Source organism: Otolemur garnettii, unplaced genomic scaffold (assembly GCF_000181295.1).
Source record: "Otolemur garnettii isolate 467f Iridium unplaced genomic scaffold, OtoGar3 scaffold00017, whole genome shotgun sequence".
In the NCBI taxonomy this organism is placed as follows: Eukaryota; Metazoa; Chordata; class Mammalia; order Primates; family Galagidae; genus Otolemur; species Otolemur garnettii.
Genome location: NW_003852412.1, coordinates 10,947,382 through 10,968,057, shown reverse-complemented (window position 1 = coordinate 10,968,057; position 20,676 = coordinate 10,947,382). Strand labels below are relative to the sequence as shown.

General features: G+C 41.6%; 1 protein-coding gene across 1 annotated transcript in view; it reads right to left on the bottom strand.

The window, feature by feature from the left end:
* The window catches only part of IQGAP2 (IQ motif containing GTPase activating protein 2), a 319,224-nt gene that overhangs the window by 42,632 nt on the left and 255,916 nt on the right, over window positions 1-20,676 (bottom strand). Inside the window, exons 18-28 of the mRNA XM_012802746.1 lie at window positions 18,830-18,913; window positions 16,671-16,742; window positions 15,936-16,005; window positions 12,698-12,906; window positions 11,093-11,242; window positions 7,467-7,630; window positions 5,384-5,608; window positions 3,950-4,090; window positions 3,498-3,582; window positions 2,831-3,063; window positions 173-305 (exon numbers count right to left, since the gene is read on the bottom strand). Coding sequence (XP_012658200.1) covers window positions 173-305; window positions 2,831-3,063; window positions 3,498-3,582; window positions 3,950-4,090; window positions 5,384-5,608; window positions 7,467-7,630; window positions 11,093-11,242; window positions 12,698-12,906; window positions 15,936-16,005; window positions 16,671-16,742; window positions 18,830-18,913 — 1,566 coding nt within the window. The remainder of the gene's footprint in view (window positions 1-172; window positions 306-2,830; window positions 3,064-3,497; window positions 3,583-3,949; window positions 4,091-5,383; window positions 5,609-7,466; window positions 7,631-11,092; window positions 11,243-12,697; window positions 12,907-15,935; window positions 16,006-16,670; window positions 16,743-18,829; window positions 18,914-20,676) is intronic.

The following is a 20,676-nucleotide window of genomic DNA, read 5'->3' as shown; positions in this document are numbered from 1 at the left end:
TCATTGTTGTTTGGCAGGCCTGGGCTGGATTCGAACCTGCCACCTTAGGTGTATGTGGCTGGCGCCTTAGCTGCTTGAGCCACAGGCACAGAGCTGAGACTACACATGTTCAAGGTAACAGATTCTGAACCACGGGTCCACTGCAAAGACCCTCCGCCCCCATCCCACTTACTGAATGTGTGCTGATGATTTCATCAATTGAAATATAAATGACTGGTTTGCTGACTGTCACCAAGTCTGTGTATTTGTCCATATTAAACTTCTCTTCTGGCTCCAGGACATTACATGCTTCTTTGAAATATTTCCTGATGAAGGGAGGAAAAAGTCTTAATATAGAGCAGTAGTTCTCAACCTTCCTCATGCTGCAACCCTTTAATACAGTTCCTCATGTTGTGGTGATCCTCAACCATAAAACTATTTTTATTGCTACTTCATAACTGTAATTTTGCTACTGTTATGACTCATAATGTAAATATCTGATAGGCAGGATATATTTAGGCAACCCCTGTGAAAGGGTCGTTTGACCCCTAAAGGGGTCCCAACTCATAGGTTGAGAATCACTGACATAGAATCAAATTTGTGAGTTAAATAGCGTCATCAAAATAGTTAGGAAATTTTGAATGATGACTAGTATTTTGTTTTCCACCCCAAGACTCATGGCACAGCTTCTTCCAGCTCCAGACTAGGGAGGCTGAGTCCACCCAGCTCATCATACAGGATTAAAGAGAATGGTAAGGACCTGGTGATCAAATCATGGCAGTGTTATTATTACTGTATTGTTATTAAAGTGTTATTACTCCAAGGATGGTTCCTGAAGTTTAAATTAAAAAAGCCAAGAAAAATTCTTATTCTGCGAATCACATCTTTGTAGACAGCATAATCTGAAAAGTAATTCATCACATTTGCTACTGGCACAAGCCCCTGGGCCTACGACACCCAAATTACCCTTAAGAGCATCTGTAACCAGTTTGACAAAAATGGGAGTTAAGTCTATTCTTATTTTAGTTGGTCCAAACAATATTTGCTGGCCATTGCGAAAACTGTTAAGGCTGGACACGCAAATACATAAAATGTAGGGTCCAATACTCAGACCCTAAAAATTCTGGTATTTTAAGCTATAGTAAATACAGACAGATCAAGAAAAGCCAATCATGCCATGATCAAACTTTGGGAGGTCGTCCCAGGTATAGTTTTTGCCCACACAACCTTTGTACAGGTAGAATACATATATTTTATTCCATAAAGCTGTCAATGTTTCATATGCCCCAAGTCATCCTTGGTATCACTCCTACGGGAACCCAAGGCTTGTGTGTAAGAAACAGCCTCTGTCTTCCCAGCCCGTGGCAGGCAGCCACGCTGGGTGGGGCATGGTCATCATGTGGCTGACAATAGGTCTTTTGCTGTGTGTTGGCTGTGACTTTGCATGGGTTTCTGAGTAGAGAGACCCCTGAGTGGAAGAGTGAGGAAGAATTTAAGAGGAGGTGAAGGGAGGATTTTTTTTTTTTTTAATGAAGAAAAGCTGGGAAATACATGGTTGATAGGAATAATTCAAGAAAACAAGTAAAGGGAAGCTCTCACAGCAGTTAGAGGTTTGCAGGAAATGTGGGAAATGGATATTCCTTTTTTAGTTAGTGAGAAGAACTAAAATCAGTAGACTTGAGAAATCAAACCTTCTTGTAATGGGGAGATTTCGAGTAATTTTTTCACAAAAGGCCATGAATTCTAAAGAGAGAAGAACGATCACAAACTACCTACGTTCTAGGTAAGTCACTAACCCAGAGGAAAAAGTGAGGAGTGGGAAATGATTTTCCAGGTGAGGACTGAAAAAGGCCCCACCCACGTCATATTCTAGGACCTACTGATGAAGTGGCAGTTCAGCGGACACAGGCAAAGATGGAAATTTACTCAGAGAGCTTTGGGATAAGTGGATCTTTCTAGTAGACTCATGTCTTTCTTGCCCATGTGCAATGATTAGTGATGTAATTTGCAAACACAAAGTCGACAGAATTAAATCTGACATGTATAATTAAGAAAGGCTTGAGAATAGAACAGATTAACACACAATCATCAACAAATATAAACTCTGGGTTTTCCCAACCTGTGACAGTCATCTCTTGTTTCCAAGGGCTCCACCCCCAAGTATACTCAAATCTGGTCATGCTCAAGCCCCACAGTTGACCTTGCAGAATCTGGGTACATAAAGTCGGCCCTCTGTATCCATGGGCTTTGTACCCCCAAAGCCTATATAGTGTCTGAAAAAATCCACACATGAATATAAGTGGACCTGAGCAGTTCAAACCCCTGTTGTCAAGGGTCAGCTGTATTTGATGCAGATAAGGCAAGTTCCTTTTTTTTTTTGCAGTTTTTGGCAGGGGCTTGAACCCACCACCTCCAGTATACGGGGCCAGCGCCCTACTCCTCTGAGCCACAGGTGCTGCTTGCCAAGTTCTTTTTGAGTAGAAAATGTTAAAAAAAAAAGTTATTCCTCTTTTTAGAAGTTCAACAAAGCAGAATCAGCTGTTAATTTTTTTATTCTAAGTACTTTTAGACTGTAGTTAAATGTTCCATTTTATCAATAGCAGAAGCCATTCATATAGGAAGGAGTCAGTGTAACAGGAATATTGGGGTGGGGGTGGAAGAGGGACACCAGGCAGAAGCGACCCTGCCCCTTCCCTGCACCTTTTCACCCTCTGTGGCAATAGGCAGAAGAAATACACACAGTCACCTAGGGTCCAGTCTTCCCTCCCCGACTCCAGCTCTGGGCACAGAACACATGCTACTCCTGCCCACCATTCTTGCATGTTTCTCCAAAACCAATGGCCCTCCTCACCTGAATTGCTGGTATGTTGTTGATAAATAATCATTCATCGATGAGAGATGCTCATTTTCTCCTTCAAAGAGTTTGTTGGAGGCTGCGTGCTGAAGAACCTTGGCCACGGAACCTAAGTTTCTTCTTTGGTCGGGATTTATCTGGCCTCCTGCTGTCATGTCAATAATATCGAAGCCATCTGGAGCTACGATGGCTGGGTTCATGTACCGATAATAGAGGAGGTTTCCCACGATCTAGAGTGATGCAGAAGGAAAAGACCATTTTTAAGAGTGAAAACTCAAGAATTTAAGGTTTTTTTAAAAGTACATACTATTTATATTTTTCAAGAGAAAGCAGATCATTTTCTGATGTGAATCCTAACCAAGAGTTAAATAAAGGCAATGAATATAATCACGTATTGCTAATGTAGTAATTTACAAAATTATTTTTGGTGAAAAACGTGTGTATTACCCCCAAAATGCTCTAATACAAAGGATTTCAATAATGTCTGAGATCTCTAAATTAACACCTCAGCTTAACCAATAACTTTGAGTCATGAGATACAGAATGCCTAGAGTTCATTATAAAAAGTCATACATGGGGAAAACAAATCTTACAAAACTGTATGTTGGTAATTTTGGTTCAGACCCCAAGAGAAGCTATGACGAGATTACCCTTGAAAATCTACCTTTAATAGCTCATCTTCTGTTGCATCAGGGAATTTCTCATGGATCGAATTCTTCAGGACTTTGGCTATATACCTCAATCCATAACTACGTACAAAACAGATGACAAAAGAAAATAATGGAAAAGGCTAAGTGAGAAAAAAACACACAGCATTTATTCCAGTCAACTAACGCTGAGTAGTTTCTCTAAAAATTAAATATCAAATGAGATGGTAATGGAATCACAGGACTTCCAAGGATGAAGATAACTGAGCCATGGTGGTGGTGGCTATGATGGAAGTATCACTCCCTCTTTAGAGGGGAGTTATGGATTTAAAAGGTAAACGCAGGTGATTTTTTCAAACGGTAAACACAGTGTCAGGGAAAACTCCTGTCTTCCCTACAGGGGCTTGTTCTACGTCGGACTGCAAGGACTTCTGGCAGAGACGTTAACGCTGCTACAAGTACCACTTACGGCAGCAGATCCAGGGAAGAAATGATGGAGTTCAGGACTTTGTCAGTGACCCTTCTCAGGTTCTCAATGGAGGCCTCCAGTTTATTTTTCACTTCTTGGTATGTCAGAGCTTGTTCTGTGGTCACATCATAAGGCAGCTTGCTGAAAACACAACAGGGGCTTTAAATTAATTGGAAGCTTAGGTATAAGCATTACCATTGCTGCCAATTTGGTTCTACAGTACAGTGTTGTAAGGCGAATTGGATTTTGCCCATTGACTCTAATAAGAAACAAAAAATACCAATGAAGAGACAATCAATTTTCATGCCTAAGTGAATAACTTTAGGCATGAAAGTATATGTGCACATGGGCCTTGCATATGCATGGGAGACTTGAGTATACAGACATCACATTCCAATCCTGTGTGTTTGTGTGTATACACATGATCTTTTTTTTCTTCTTGAGACAAGAGTCTCATTCTGCCACCCTGGGTAGAGTGCTGTGGCATCATCGTAGCTCACAGCAACTTCAAACTCTTGGGCTCAAGTGACCTTCTTGCCTCGGCCTCACGAGTAGCTGGGACTATAGGCGCCCACCACAACACCCGGTTATTTTTTCTATTTTTAATAGAGACAGGGTCTTGCTCTTGCTCAGGCTAGTCTTGAACTCCTGAGCTCAAGTGAGCCACCTGCTTTGGTCTCCCAGGGTGCTAGGATTACAGGTGTGAGCCACTGAGTATGGCTTACATGATTGATTTTTTTTTAAACAGAAAAATGGTTTGTTACATACCTAACAGCAACCGGAAAATATATTATGAACATTTTTTCTGTGTCAACAAATCTGTGTCTATATCACTATTCCAAATTGTTACTTTTCTATCATATGCTATACAAGTATTTATTTAGCAAATTCTCCAAAGATAAATATTTTGTCTTTTCCTGACTTTTATTATTATAAATAGTACTATGACAAGCACCCACACAATTCTGTGTACACATCTCATTTCATGTCCTTCTATAGGAAATAAAAAGCTAGGATTGCTCAGACCTATAAACAACCATCCAGAATAAGATCCTGCCTGGATTGTTAACTCTTAAACATTAAAGTTAATCATTTGGTAACTGTAAACACATATGTCCTATCAGATAAAGGAAGACTACGTACCATCTCCAGATTAGGTTTAAAAACATACAAAGAATAAATGAGGGAGACAATGATAGAAGTTACGGCTGGGGATCAATTGGCTCTGAAATGTGAAATGCCATTCAGTCCCAAGATGACCAAGAATCTAAGAATGGGATCTGCACGGCTGTGTTAAGAAAGGGAGATACAATACTGGGTTGAAAACTGACTTTGAATAGTACATTTTTTTTGTTTGTTCAATAGAGTTTAAGAGTACATACAAATACACATGTGAAAGTAACCAGCAAATGTGATGTCTTCCTAAAATTTTACCTGGCCTCTCCTGTCTGCGTTTCTAGCTGGTTCACCCAAGCCTTGTACACATCGACAGGGTTCGTGTTGATGATCAGGGACTTGTCATCGATAATCTCTTTCACCACTGGGGCCAGGAGCTGGCGCAGGTTATTCTGTCCCCGGGCCCCTCTGTTAAAGCTGACGACCATCTTGATGACAGTAGGGTTACCAGTAACTATGTCCTGTACCTGGTCCACCTTTGATCTTAACAAAACGAGACAAAATGTTTGCTTCTATGGTTAGAGTTTTAAACAATGTATATACTCTTTTCTGGTAGGCAAGAACTTCATGGGTAAAAAAAATAACATCTCAGCTTCCACCTCGAAGGCAAGTATGACCTGAAAACGGACCAGCACTAACAACGCTGGGAGAGACTAGACAAGCATTGTGCCCCTTCTACTTACCAAATGCCAAAAATAACTTTCTAGATTGATCTGTCTCCATTTCACATTCCGCTCAAAGTCGCTGCAATGCAGCTTCTAGCCGCATGGTTCAGCAGAGGGAGCTCTTCTTGACTCTGACTGCAGATTCTTACAATCACCCCCCCCCCATCCAGGTGCATCCTCTAGCCTTCCTCCCTCTCAGCTCCTCTCCCCCTTTCCACCCCCTTTCCCTGCAGGGCCTGACGGTGCCATACACTGGGCCTTATCTTACCTACTCCATTGCTTTTTGTTTTCTCTGCTGGCTGTTCTGCTCACTTAAAAATTCTGTTTTCTCTTTCTGACTAACAGTATCTTATAGAGCAAATGGGGTGAATTAATAGTAAAAAAAAAAAGGGACAGTAACTGGTCCGCCCAAGCCCCGCCATACCACATATCTCCTCCAACCTCACTCACAGGCACCACTCCATCTGCCATCTCTTTGGGACCTATCCTTTGATCTCAGTCTTGAATCTGTATCTCTTTCCTGAGGGTCAGCCACAAATGTCCCATTTTTGGCTACATGTTTTTATGATACGTTCTATACCTGTAGCCCAGTGTGCTAAAAATCCAAATTGTGTTTTTCTTTTTTAGCCATCTAACGCCCCCAGTTCTCTGATCCATACAGCTCATCCTGTTCATACATGGTGGGCAGATTAGCCCTCCAAAGACCAATGTCAGCATGTCAACATCCTGCTCAAAAGCCTTTCCCAGCTCCTCAGAAAGTGAACAGAGCCTTAACAGCTGGGCCTACACTCAGCGGCACCACCTACCTTCCAGCTTCTCCTGGCAGAGGCTAATGAAGTCCCATCTTGGCCAGACATACCTACTTTCTTTCTCCCACCTGTGTCTGCGCTGATTCAAAGTTTTAAGCTAAGCATCTTCTTGTTCATAAAATCTGTCAGTCAATCGACTTGGAACCTTTCTTTTCATCCACCTAACACAGTGGTTTTCAACCTTTTTTATCTCACGGCACAGCAGCATGCCATGGCATACTGGCTGAAAATCTCTGCTCTCATACGACACATTGCCCACGTCCTTCACTTACGACCTGCCACACTCCACTGCACAGTGTTACTATTTCTCACACTCAGAGACACCGTGAGAGCAGAGGAGCCCGGCTCGTTCATTTGGCAATAGGAACCAGTGTAACTTTAGCTTTCAGAGAGTTAGGAGAGCAGTTGAGGTCCACCTTGGCTAAGGACAGTTCTAATGCTCTTTTTGCCCATTCGTTATAGCTACCTACACAATTTTTACATTAGCTGAGTCAGAAAATAAGTTAGCAAAAGTAGCTTAAGTTCCAGTAAGAAGAGAAGACTAACAGGCAGGAACTGCTCTCCCCAGTCTCACCCATTAATGACTGTATTACTCAGAGAGCTTTACATTTTCTCACTGATTTTCAATAAGCTTTTGATTTTCAGTTGATTTTCAAAATCAAAAGTTAATTCAACATTTGAAAAGGTATCACTTGTAAGAGAAAATTATGGCAGAAGATAGCCCATATCATATAGAAAATTCTCAAGAAATTTATTATATTTTCATATGTATGAATAACTTAAAAATATTTTAATATATATCCAGAGATAACTACTAGCCAAAGGATGTATTCATTGGTACTTTTACAAACATGTCTATATACATACTTTATTTCTTCCTCCAGAGCAGTTTTAAAAAGCTTCAGGAGTAGATATTCTTCTCGCTCATTTGAAGCATAATTGTATAGTGTGAAAATAACGGTATCCATAAACTTAGTTGACTTGTTCTGTGGCATCTGGAAAATCAGCTTAGCCAAGTAAAAAGGGTTGGTCTAAAATCAAACAGGAAAGAAAACAAAAGACCCCCCCATAAAACTATAGGTTAATATGTTATGATGGTGGAAAGCAGTCTCTGATTCCTTCCTCTTCAATTCTCAACATGTCACCCAAAGAATATAGATGAGTATCAGCAAATAATTAAACTTTAAAAAGTGTCAGGCAATATTACTAACAGTCTACTATAGGAAGCTATATTAGAACATTATGATAGGATTTAAATGTCATACATAGTACATCTACTGTGATATACAACTATGTTATACGTATTTTCCCTGTTAGCCCTTTGAGCGATATGTTAATATTAGAGATGCAGAAGATGGGTGTGGCCAATAGCACCTGCAGTCCAAAGAGACTGTCAAGAATGGACGAAGGGGCGGTGCCTGTGGCTCAGTGAGTAGGGTGCCGGCCCCATATACCCAGAGTGGAAGGTTCAAACCCAACCCTGGTCAAACTGCAACAAAAAATGCCAGGCGTTGTGGCAGGTACCTGTGGGCCCAGCTACTTGGGAGGCTGGGGCAAGAGAATCGCCTAAGCCCTGGAGTTGGAGGTTGCTGTGAGCTGTGACGCCACAGCACTCTAACCAGGGTGATAAAGTGAGACTCTATCTCTTAAAAAAAAAAAAAGAATGGACGAGGGCTCATTTACACAGACTGGCCTGGCAGGACTGACGGGTAACACTATCTTCTCAGACTTGAAAGAGATAAGGACATATGTCTGTGTGGAGACAGTGAGATGGCCCCGGTGTTGTATGCAGAGTGAGAAGGGAGTGAGGTGGGAAGGCCGAAGGGAGGAGCTAAAGTCAGGATGGCAGGTGAAGGAAATGCTGGAAGACCGCGACTAAGACAAGGGCAAAGAACTTAAAAGATTTACAGGAATTAAAAAGAAAATTGACAGGGAGCCCCAAGGGCTCAGGTTAGGACAGATTACGTTAGATCTAGCACCAGGCTTCGTGGTAATGTGGTTTTTCTCCAGCAGTTATACGGACCGGGTAGAGGTTAAAAGAAAAAAATAGTGTTTAGGTTACAGAGGAAAGTGTTCACATGAGAAATTTAACACTCATCTTCAAAGTCCTGCTGAAGGGAGAAGAATTCACACTTGAAAACTAGGATTCATCCAATTTCCTCAAGCAGTTTGGCTTTAAGGTTTTTAAGAAAATCCAAATTCTGGTTTACTTTACCACTTGGCTTCACTTCCAAGGTCATAATGATTGGTTCAAATTTTATGAATAAGCAGCTCAGGATAACTTTTCCTTTTCCTTTTCTTTCTTTCTCTGGAGTCAGAGTCTCATTCTGTCACCCTGGGTAGAGTGCCGTGGTGACATCGTAGCTCACAGCAACCTCAAACTCTTGGGCTCAAGAAAATGTCTTGCCTCAGCCTCCCAAGTAGCTGGGACTATAGGCACCTGTCACAACGCCCAGCTAGTTTTTCGATTTTCAGTAGGGATAGGGGTGTGTGTGTGTTTTCTTGCTCTTGCTCAGACTGGTCTTGACCTCCTGAGCTCAAGCAATTCACCAGCCTCTGCCTCCCAGCACGCTAGGATTGTAGCTGTGAGCCACTGCGCCCATCCAGGACAATTCTTTCTGGATAGTTCCGTAGTGATTCTTTGTGAACACTAATTAAACATTCAGTAAATTATTAGCAATGAGACTAACTCGGGAGCTAAAGAAGCCTGTTCATCACTCAGCCTTAGGTAACCTAAAAACTTCAAATTTAGGCTCACACTGAAGAGACAGATTAGGGCCAAACCTCTACTAGCTGACCTGCTGCTTTGGTTAAGAATTCCTTTTTTTTTTTTTGGCCGGGGCTGGGTTTAAACTCGCCACTTCTGGCATATGGGGCCGGTACCCTACCCTTTTGAGCCATAGGTGTCGCCCTGGTTGAGAATTCTTGCTAAGGTGTAATCTAAGGGCCAAAGGAATCCAGGCCATTTGCTTTTCCATAATTTCTTCACTGATCTTAACGTCTCAAAAGTAGAGAAGTACAAAAGAAAAACACGTGGTTTTTTAAAGAGATACTTCACTTGATACAACTAAAAGTTCGCGCCCTGAGACTATCAGTTTTGGAAAGCCTGGGGATAAAGCGTAGGGGGATTACTCTAAGCCTGGGGATAAAGAGTAGGGGGGTTACTCTAAACATGCTCCTGGGCTTTCCCCTCCTTTCCATCAATGAGCTCCAGTTACGTAACAAGGTCTTGTATACACAAATACGAGTCTCAGGACGATGACTCAACACTGACTTTGCTTATACAAAATCTGTGACATTTTCAAAAGTAAATCCTAAAAAAATCTTCATAAACTTGGAATTTCACAGATATAAAAAAAAAAGAGAAGTGCTAAAAGACTTAATTTCCAACTGGTGGTTGACTGCTAATCTAATTAGGTAGACCCAAACCATTTTCTGCTTAAACTGAGCCCTCCTTGCTCTCTGAAAAGATTCCTTGTGTTAAACAGTGGATTAACCAGAAAATTCTAAGCACCATGAAATTTTACCTTCTATGCTGCCATGGTAGGGCCATCTGTAGCACCAACATGTTTGAAGATGCTGTTCTGCAAACTATTACTCCACGTAGAGAATTTTCAGCTCTACCAACATTAATGTCTTCTCTCTCCATGAGGCTAGCCAGCACTCTTACTAACACACTTGCTATATACCTAATGATGGTGATGCCCTCCAACAACATTCAGGCATCGCCAGGCTTTAGAAGAATCACCACCAACAGTGGCCCCACCCTGAGTGACAGCTGGCTCTCACAAGGAAGAGCAGCTGACCCGCCTACTGCCTACTTGGAAGTCTTCCTGCTGAAAGAGGAGCTGGCTTCTATCCATCACTATCAAACAGTTTTTTCTGTGACTGTGTGTGCTACAAAGGCAGATGTGGTCATCAAAGTCCACCCTAGTCCACCCCTAGCCAGCTTTAGTGGTTCTTGCCAGCACTCAGGAAATTATGATTCATTCAGACCATAATCATGCCATGAATATAATAAAATAAGACACAGTACTTCCTAATCTCAACCCTCTGGGCTCTTTCTCCCAAAGAAGAGCAGGCTGGTGCTGATACAGATCGTTTTTCACATACAGTTAACTTAAATGTTTTCATGAACGACAGCATCTGTTTCTATCACTACATTTACACTGTTTCCGTCATGGAGAGCAGGGGGTCTGAAGTTAAACTGCACGGGTTCTAAATGCCTGTTTTATTATTTACTGGCTGTGTCACAGTTTTCTTACCTGTAACACAGGAATAAAACATGTATTCTCTCATGGTTCCCAGGGTTATAAGAAGAATTAGATGGGATAAGGTACATTAAGCGTTTAGAATTCCGGAGTTGGTACTTACCAGGTGGTCAAAACACGCATGCTAGTGTAGCCAGAGCACTGGGAAAGATCTAGTGAAAACCACAAACACGGAACATAGTATTTATCCCAAACTCGTAGTAAGAGTTAAATTGTTCTTACCTGTAAAAGGTAGAAGAGCTGCTGATACGTTTCTAGTGTTTTTCTCCTCTCCTTACTCAAACTTTTTATTCCCTGGTTGTCAGTGTTATTTAGAATTTCCATCTCTCCTCCTTTTTTCTTATTCAGTTTTGTTCTGTGCGAAATTACATCCTGTAAAAATTTTATGAAATGACCCTTTTTAAATTCTGGTACTCTTCACCTCCTTCCTTCACACATACCCCCAAACACACAGAGCTGGAGATATGGGCGCAGCTCATTTTATTGTACAATTGCTTTACGGCGCTTTGCAGATGTCACAATTACTGATTCATTGATAAGTTGAAGGTCTGTGACCACCCTGTGGCAGTCAAGTCAGGCAGGACCATTTTCTCCAAGAGCATGTGCTCAATCTGAGTCTCCGTGTGCCATCATTTTGGTAATTCTCACAATATTTCAAACTTCTGATAATTATTATCTCCATTATGGGGACCTTTGATGTTACTGTGAACTGTGCCCATATGAGATGGTGAGCTTCATCTATAAATGTTGTATACATTGTGACTGCTCCACCAACCCGCCGTTCCACCTCTTCCTCTCCTCAGGCCTCCCTATTTACTCCCTGTGACACAAAACTTTTGAAATTAGGCCAACTAATAACCCTATGACAGCCCCTCAGTGTTCAAGTTGAAGGAGGGGTTGAACGACTTTCACTTTAAGTCAAAAGCTAGAAATGATTAAGCTTGGTGAGGAGGGCATGGTGAAAGCCAAGACAGGCCTAAAGCAAAACCTCCCAGGCCACGCAGCCAGCTTAGGAGAACCTCTCTAAGTTGATCACTCCAGGGACTGTAACAAACTAGTTACCACACAGGGGAGGTCAACATAAGGAACTATGCCTACTGTACTGACACATATGTGTGGTGCATGTCCAGTCCATGAAAATTAGGTCAATTTGGGGAGGTGGTCAATGTAGGGAAATTCTACTATATATGCTTTATTATCCAGCACTCTTAAATTTTCTTTTATATTTACGTAAAGGCCTTAGTCTTATTATGAAGGTATGCATATTATACGTACACTTCATTTCAGAATAGTGAAGCCTTACAAACTATGTTATGAAAAGTGAAGACGCATATAAAATTTTAGAAGTCTGTGACCCACCACCCTGCAATAAAAATGATAAATGAACTTCGGACAATTTACTCTAGATTTCAAATGAGCTTAGCTGGACACTAGTGTCATGAGCATAAACAGTCATGACTTGACGTTTTGGTCAAGAATGGACTACAGACATGGTGCGAGTCTCTAAGATCATACCACAGTATTTTCACTGCACACTTCCTATGTTCAGATACACAAAAATCATTGTGTTACCACTGCCTATAGTATCTACACAATCACACACTGGGCAGGTCTGTAGCCTAGGAGCAGGAGGTCATCCCAGATTGCCTAGGCGGATAGTAGGCTGTACCATCTAGGTGTGTATAAATTCACTCCATGATGTTTGCATGGTGACAAAATGAAACTGCCTAGTGCTGTGTTTCTCAGACATATCCCCACGGTGCACAGACACGTGACTATGCTCACGCATCTCCCTTCTGGGAGCGCACACCCCATAAACTCACTGACCTCTAGTGTGATCCTGTTCTTCACCAAAAGTCCAATCTTGATGTCCATCAGGTTCAGGTCTTTCTCCAGCTGCTGATTGGCCCTGATCTTGGTCACCACTTCTTCCCTTAATCGTGCGACGTCCAGTTCCTCCTGGAAATCCAAATCACTTTGGTCCAGAAGGTGTACAAATTTGCGGATTACACTTAATGGTGGGTTTTGGGAGCCAGCTGCAGATAAAGGGGTGGGCAAACTTTAATTAGGAAAGCAGGAATGATTATCAACAGGAAAGAAACCAGGTCTTTAGATAAAGTATTAATATAAAAATACACCAATGGAAGTACTTGATCTGTGGAGAGAATCTTTATGCCCCTCATGTAAAAATCTGGATAAGGAGACGGATCATACGAATATACGTACAAAACCGGATGTCTGGCCCCACTGTTTTGCAGTTACCTAACTACCCATGTATCAGTCCTCTCTCACACTGTTCCGGACTCACGCACTGAGGTGATAGTCCTATCTGTGCCTTGTTCCTGAGGAACCACGGGAAGAAAGTTAAGTTACCTCTGAGACCTTGTGGCTGGGCCAGATAATGAGATTTATGTTCTTGCTGCAGGAAGCAGAAAGCAGTTTATCTCAGCCTGAAAGATCTTAGGAAGGAACCAGACATAGTCGAAGCTGAATTAGAAAAGGTCAAGAAAGGGAGGACTGCGAGGCCAAACAGGAACCCATGGAATGTTAAGTGGAAAAAATGTTCTCTCAGCAGAAAGACAAAGATTTGTCCCTTCACCAGGCTGAGGGGAAGTGCTCAGAAGCCAGGGGGCCAGCCCTAGTCTCTGACAGGAGTATTCTCATACAAATTCCGAAACACTTTCCCTTAGCACCTGGAACTTCAGTCTTTAATTCCCTGGCATCCTGACTCTTGAAAAATGAAATTAGCCTGTGTTCATTTGGAAAATCTGTTTTGCATCATCTTTTGTGTACAAAGGTAATAAGAAATCTGCAATAGTGTATTACGGCTCAGAAAACAAACCTTCTGTATTCTGCCTTCTTGTAAAAAACTTGAGATACACCAACTGAGAGACCTCATTAATTCAAAAGTGGAGAAGTTGTGGCATTGAAAAGATTGACGGTTCTTACTTTGTGCACACAAATTCTGAAATCTATGGGATAAGGTATTACTCAGTAGACGCTGAAGGCTGGAAGCAGAACACGGGCTCTAGAGCCTCTGTAGGCTCCTTCCTTCATAACAGTGAATGTCTCTCGAGCCATACATTTTCCACCTTAATCCAGATAAACTTTAGACAATAAAGGGTGCTGCCCAAACTCCTTACTATGCACTGTAAGCAATTCATTTATCAGAAAGCTCTTAACTTAGTCTGGGACATATATATGTTGTGACGTCAGAATATTAAAAACTTAGTGCTGTAACCCAGCCCTCTTTCCTTTGCCCACTCCTGTTCCCCAGCTGTCTCTTGTTTCCCCCCACCCTCTCCTGTCCCCCCCCCAACCCATTTCCCTCCTCCCCCCAGAGTGGCTGAGAACGTGCTCCCCAGTCATGTTTCCAGGCTCCTTCCCCCTAGGGTTGCCAAGAACAAACTTCAGAACAGGGAAGAAATGTCCCAAGTTTCACAAAACCCCCAAGTTCTCAGTAGGTGAACAATGGTAGAAAACTCACTGAGACTTGATTAATTATTGTTGTATAACCATGACCACTGTGATATGAGATGTATCCACTGTCGACCAAATCTGTATTAATCATTGTTGCATTACTGTAACCATTGCTGTATCCATGACTACCTGAGCTGTAACCTGCCTTAACCAGCCACCTTTTGCTTCTGTAACATGCTTACACAAAACCTATAAAAGGCAACTTCAGCCCCCTACTGGTGCTGCTGCCATCCAGTGCAGCAGCCTCTGAAGCAGGTGAAATAAATTACCAGTTAATTACATCTAAGTGGGGGTCTAACTCTATCCTTTCAGGTCTTAGGGGGTACAACACTCAGAACATAAGGAATCATTTTATGTAAAAAATCTAAGTAACAGGCCAGGCATGGTGGTGGTTATAATCCCAGCACTGTGGGAAGCCAAGGCAGGAGGATTGCTTGAGGCCAGATTTTAGTCTGGTCAGCACAGTGAGACTCCATCTTGTTAAAAAAAAAAAAAAAAAAGCTGGGCATGGTGGTTATGTGCTAGCTGCTTGGGAGGCTAAGGTAGGAAGACTGTATGAGCCCAGAAAAGCTCAACGTTACAGTTGCGCTATGGTCATGCCACCATATTTCAGCCTGGGGAACAGAGTGAGATCCTGTCATTTAAAACAAAACCAACAGTGGGTACAGTGTCTCACGCCTATAATCTATCCTAGTACTCTAGGAGGTTGAAGCAGGTGGATTGGTTGAGCTCAGGAGTTTAAGACCAGCCTGAAGAAGAATGAGAGCCCATATCTAAAAATAGCTGGGCATTGTATCAGGCATCCCAGCTACTCACGATGCTGAGGCAAGAGGATCACTTGAGCCTAAGAGTTTGAGGTTGCTGAGAGCTATGAGGTCACAGCACTCTACCTGAGGTGACAAAGTGAGACTGTCTGAAAAAACAACAAAACAAACAAAAGACACACACATAAACAGGCAGAGTTGGGACCGTAAGGAGATGGCACAAAATGTAACTGCTATCCGGGATATTTTTATTTTATCTTGCTATTCTCAAACTTCCTACAAATGGAATATGCTAATATTACACTAAAAAAAATTTAAAAACCATACTTGCTATGAAAAGTCCAGAATGAAGTTACAAGGAGATTTTTGTAGTTAACAGCTTTGGAAGATGAGACTTCCTTTTTATTCTTATTTCTAAAATTTCTCATATAAGCATGTTTATTCTTAAAATGAGGCAGAAAAGAGTCATAGGCAGGCCAACTAATCAAACAATTCAAGGCAAGCTGAGTTTCTTGTTAATGCTTTTGAATTAGACTCTTGACTCTAGCTCAAATTAAAAAAAAAAAAATCAGCATTTATGCCAACCCTATTTGTTTTGAGAAAGAAATTATACCTGCTAGGCTGATCCCTTCCACTTACATACAAGAGAGCCCTTCCTTTTTACTAAGTGCTCCTCTGTGTGGGGCTGTGGTCCTGGGGCCTGAGATGATCAAAATCCACTGGAAATAATGTATATCTTCTGTTCTTAGGACAGCCTATGAAGTAAGGTAGAAAGAACTCGGCCTTCGCTCCGTGCTCTGTGTGGAAATGCCCCCACTTACTCAGGGTTTTGTAGTCATCTCTAGCTTTGTTTGCTCTTATCAGCGACTGTATTTTCACAATTTCGTTTTTCTGCAAAAGATTGAGACAAGTCATGACCTCTTGGAGTCCCATCTACTCCACTATTTTAGAATTTTGAACATTTAAGAGGTGGGGGGTATGTTAAGAACTGACACTGCTTAGAACTGACAGTATTTAGATGTGGTGTATCTGATACTTATTTTTCCATTTTTCTTTGAAGAATGGGTAGGATAAGTTAAAGTATAAACAAGACTGTGGGGGAGGGACTGTTCACATAAATGATCTAAAAAGGGGAAAAGTATTTTGTTCAGAACTTAGATGATCCGATCTAGGTTTCTATATCTATTCTTTAAAGATTCTAAAAAAAACAACAAAACTCTCCTATGGGCTTCTATGGACATAATGTAGTCTTACAGTTAAAAACTGTACAAGCAAAGTCAGAAAATATTTCTCTAAAGGCTTCTCCTTGGTCTTACTAGATCATACGGCTCCAACTGTTTTCTATCCAGTCTTGACTGGTAAAGGCTGACTCTCGACATGAGTTCTGAATTTTACAAAGTCAGCCTCCCGGTGTTATCACCTTCAGTTCTAAGCTCTGCCCTTTCCTAAGCGTTCATTTCCACCATTTAACAGAAATCACTCAAGGCTAGCGTTCAATAAAGCCTTCGTTTAGTTCATTCTCAACCTGGACAAAGCCCCGCACACATTTCTCTTACATGGTCTCTGAAAAACTGTAGTCGTGAAAGGTAGCTTCTTCTCGCTGACAACATTCGGAACCAGGACTGAATCTAAAGAGAAGTAGAGAAGTCAAGGCAATCACCAGACACCTCTTAACATAGTTTTAGGTAGTTTTTCCAGAAATGATATTTGATAAGAAATTTAGCAGCCCACTAGATTAACAAGATACCTGAAGCCTCCTGTTCACCTCCCACTTCCTTCATTCCTCTTTTTTTTTTTTTGAGGCAGAGCCTCAAGCTGTCCCCCTGGGTAGAGTGCCCTGGCATCACAGCTCACAGCAACCTCCAACTCCTGGGCTCAAGCGAGTCTCTTACCTCAGCCTCCCAAGTAGCTGGAACCACAGGCGCCCGCCACAACGCCCGGCTATTTTTTGGTTGCAACTGTCATTGTTGTTCTGGCGGGCCTGGACTGGATTTGAACCTGCCACCTTAGGTGTATGTGGCTGACACCTTAGCCGCTTAAGCCACAAGCACCGAGCCTCATTGCTTTCTCTTAAGGCAGTGGTTCTCAACCTTCTTAATGCTGTGACCCTTTAATACAGTTCCTCATGCTGTGGTGACCCCAACCATAAAATTATTTTCGTTGCTACTTCATATGTGCAAAAATATGTGTTTTCCAATGGTCTTAGGTGACCCCTGTGAAAGGGTCGTTTGACCCACAAAGGGGTTGCAACCCACAGGTTGAGAACCGCTGTCTCAAGGCATTGTTTTTTAACATTTTTTATCTCATGGCATACTTGAACCCACACAGCTAAACTTCCGCAGAACACTTAAATTGTGTTGACCAAAAAAATAAAAAAAGCAAGAAAAAGAATATACTTAATGTGTTTTGAATTTCTTTCAAAAATAACTTAATGATCTTTGAAAATGTTCATGGTACACTTAAGATCCTTTTGTAGCACACTGGTTGAAAATCACTGTCTTAAGGCATTCAAAATATTTTACATGCTACCTTTAATCTTATCACCTTAGTTGGAGAGAGGTAGGGACAATAATGTGGCTTTGTACTATTTTGCTTTAATCTTAGTAAATAAAAGCTGAGAGGGCAAGGCATTTTGCTGAGAGTTGCAATGAGTCAATGCATCAAACTGAGTCTGGGATAAAACTAAGTCTAGGAGTTCCTATAGCATCTGTGAAATGCACCTAATCCTTTACGTGGTTATAGTAAAACATCCTCAGAGGTCTCATGAGAGACCACCTGCTACCACCAGTCTTCTGAGGGCACTGGTACCTGTTCCTTGATGGGCCCAGGCCATTATCTCATTAAAGATCTGATGTATAATGGAGCTAGACCAGATCAAAAGGTCCTTTAAACTCATCTCACTTGATTCCACTCTCTCTCCTGCATCCACTATTTCAACTGTCATCTGGACTTTCAAGTTGTCTGCAAGTCCATTTTTGGACAGGCCTTTGTCTCACTCCCTCACCTGGACCTGGCTGCTGGGGTGAAAAGCCAGGTGAGACTCACTGGGGCCCAGGACAGGCACTAACCCAGTTCTACTTCTTGTCATTGATTTTGCATTTGCCATATAATGAGAGGTTTTGTGCCCTTCTATCTGAGCATTCAGACAATGATTAACCTTTCTATTTCCAGTGGTTTTGTGAATAACCACCTTTTTGAAGTTGGTTTCCCAGCCTGCCAGAGGTTTCTCAGAGTAACTGAACAGGGGTTTCTATGTGGAACCACACGCAAAAAGTGATGATGCAAAAATATTTTTGCTGAAAAACTGTAAAAATATTCCTCCATTGTATAAATTTAAGATTAAAATAAAGAGTATATACACTACTTTAACTTCTTAGTAATTGAAGGGTTAAGTAAATGTGAAAAGAGGAGCATGGAATAAAGCTGGGTTTCCCCAAGAGTTTTAATAATCCATCTGAACTTTCTAGAGAAGAGCACTTAGTGCCTACAAATACTTTTGCATGTATTCTCATCACCTTGTCAGGACCAGAGCCAGTCACCAGCTGGCTTGCTGGAACACTATTAGCTGGGAGAGAAGCAGAGTTGGCATTCAAACCCAGGCCTGTCTTCTGACTCCCAGGCTCACATGTACCCTTTTCCCACAGCTGTCTTCCAGAATCAGAATGAGAGGAAAATTTTCAGTCACGTACTTGATATGGAAAAAAAAAATATTTACCTTCACAATAGAATAAATATTATCCCCGAAGGTCTGTCGTCTGACCATATATGCCTTCCGCTGTTTATATCCTTTCCAGAAAGCCTGAGGAAAAGAGGGGCAGAATTATTTATGAGCAACCGTCTCCCAGCTTATTTAGAAAGCACAAGAGTACAGCACATTCCAGAGTATGGAGTCGGGACACTGTCACAGATACACCCCTCCAACTCTCATCTGGACACCCTCGCTGGGAGCAGGAGCATTCCCCCACGGCAGAGCACACAAGCTCATGGCCCAGACTTGTCCCAAGCACAAAGCAGAGCAAGGGGGAGAAATCACCAGGTAAGAGCCCAGTTTCCTGCTCAGAAGTTTAACTGTACCAAGGCCCTGGGCGATGCAACAAAAAGGAATAACAAAATGGAATTTCTCCCAAACACAAACAGTATGCACTGGGTTTAATTTGGTAACAATACAAAATGCTTGAACGTAATAACTAGTAGTGTCTTTATCCAACAAGTGGCCCACTGTGGCCCAGACAAGAAAGAAAGATGCCACACTGACTGTGACTCTGATTCCTTTGGATGCCTAAAAATAGGAATGGCCCAACCATTTATTACGCCACATATTCCCACATGAAATTATTGATGCTTCATCAAAATAGCTGTATGGACATCAGAATTGGAATTTTTACAGGAAACACTTACAAAAACTGGACACAAACAAGTATCTTTAAAAAGATTAAAGTCATAACTTATCAGTTTACTCCAATTCACTTATGAGCATCTCTTTATTGAAACATATCTTTGTAATTTATCCCAATTCCCTGATCTTGTTTTTCAACTTAGAAATGAGATTAAAGTTCCTTGTTATAAAGGGCAAATACAAAGATCAAATTATTTTTTTAAAATTTCTTTTCATGTATGTGTATTTTACCTCATTCTTTCTAAAATGGTGTATGGAATATTATTTCAAAATTAACATGCTTGGTTGAAATGATTCAAAACGGAATAGGATGAAATCGAAATGATTAACTGTGCACTTGCTCCAGACTTACCCTCTTAATCCAAATTCCTAGAAATGACAAATGTGCTTTTTAAAAAAACATTTATTTTTGAAAGAATTGACTCCCAGGAGGCAATTATGCATCCCTTCACCCAGCTTCCCTAAAGGGTAACACCATACAAACATATCTTCAAAGACATTCACAAAAGTGCTAGAAAATAAAACATATGGATAAAAGTTGTGAGGGTTCCTAGGAGAGAGAGAAGGCTACTGAGAATGGACTGAAAGGAAACCACAGAATAAATTTCCCCCTAAATGTGAGAACTTCTCTGGGATGGCTTCGAGCTTGAAGGAACCTTTGGCAGCAGAGTAATTTGGGAACAATCATCACCTCATCCATTTGTGATCAGTGGACACAAAAGCATTTATGAAGTGGAGCTGAGAAAACGGCAATTTTTATATTGCTAAATATAAAAATTTAAAACTCCTTAGCTTTTCACCTAGTATTTCTAGTTTCCAACATTATTTAGCCCAGGAAAATACGAGTAGCTGTGTAGAAAAACCTTACGGATTTTCGTTGCAGCAATGTTCATTATACCAAACATGCACACCCAGGGGCATGTTCACAAATGTGGGGAAGAGCAAGTGATACTGTTGTCCTGAGGGATGTGACGAAGAACGAGGGGGTCACCTGTACAACTGTGGAAACAGTCCACATCTTGGGGAATAGGAAAATTTCCAAAATATATTGCTGAGATGAAAAAGAAATTGTGGCTCGGCGCCTATAGCTCAACCGGCTAAGGCGCCAGCCACGTACACCTAAGGTGGCGGGTTCGAATCCCCAGCCCGGACCCGCCAAAACAACA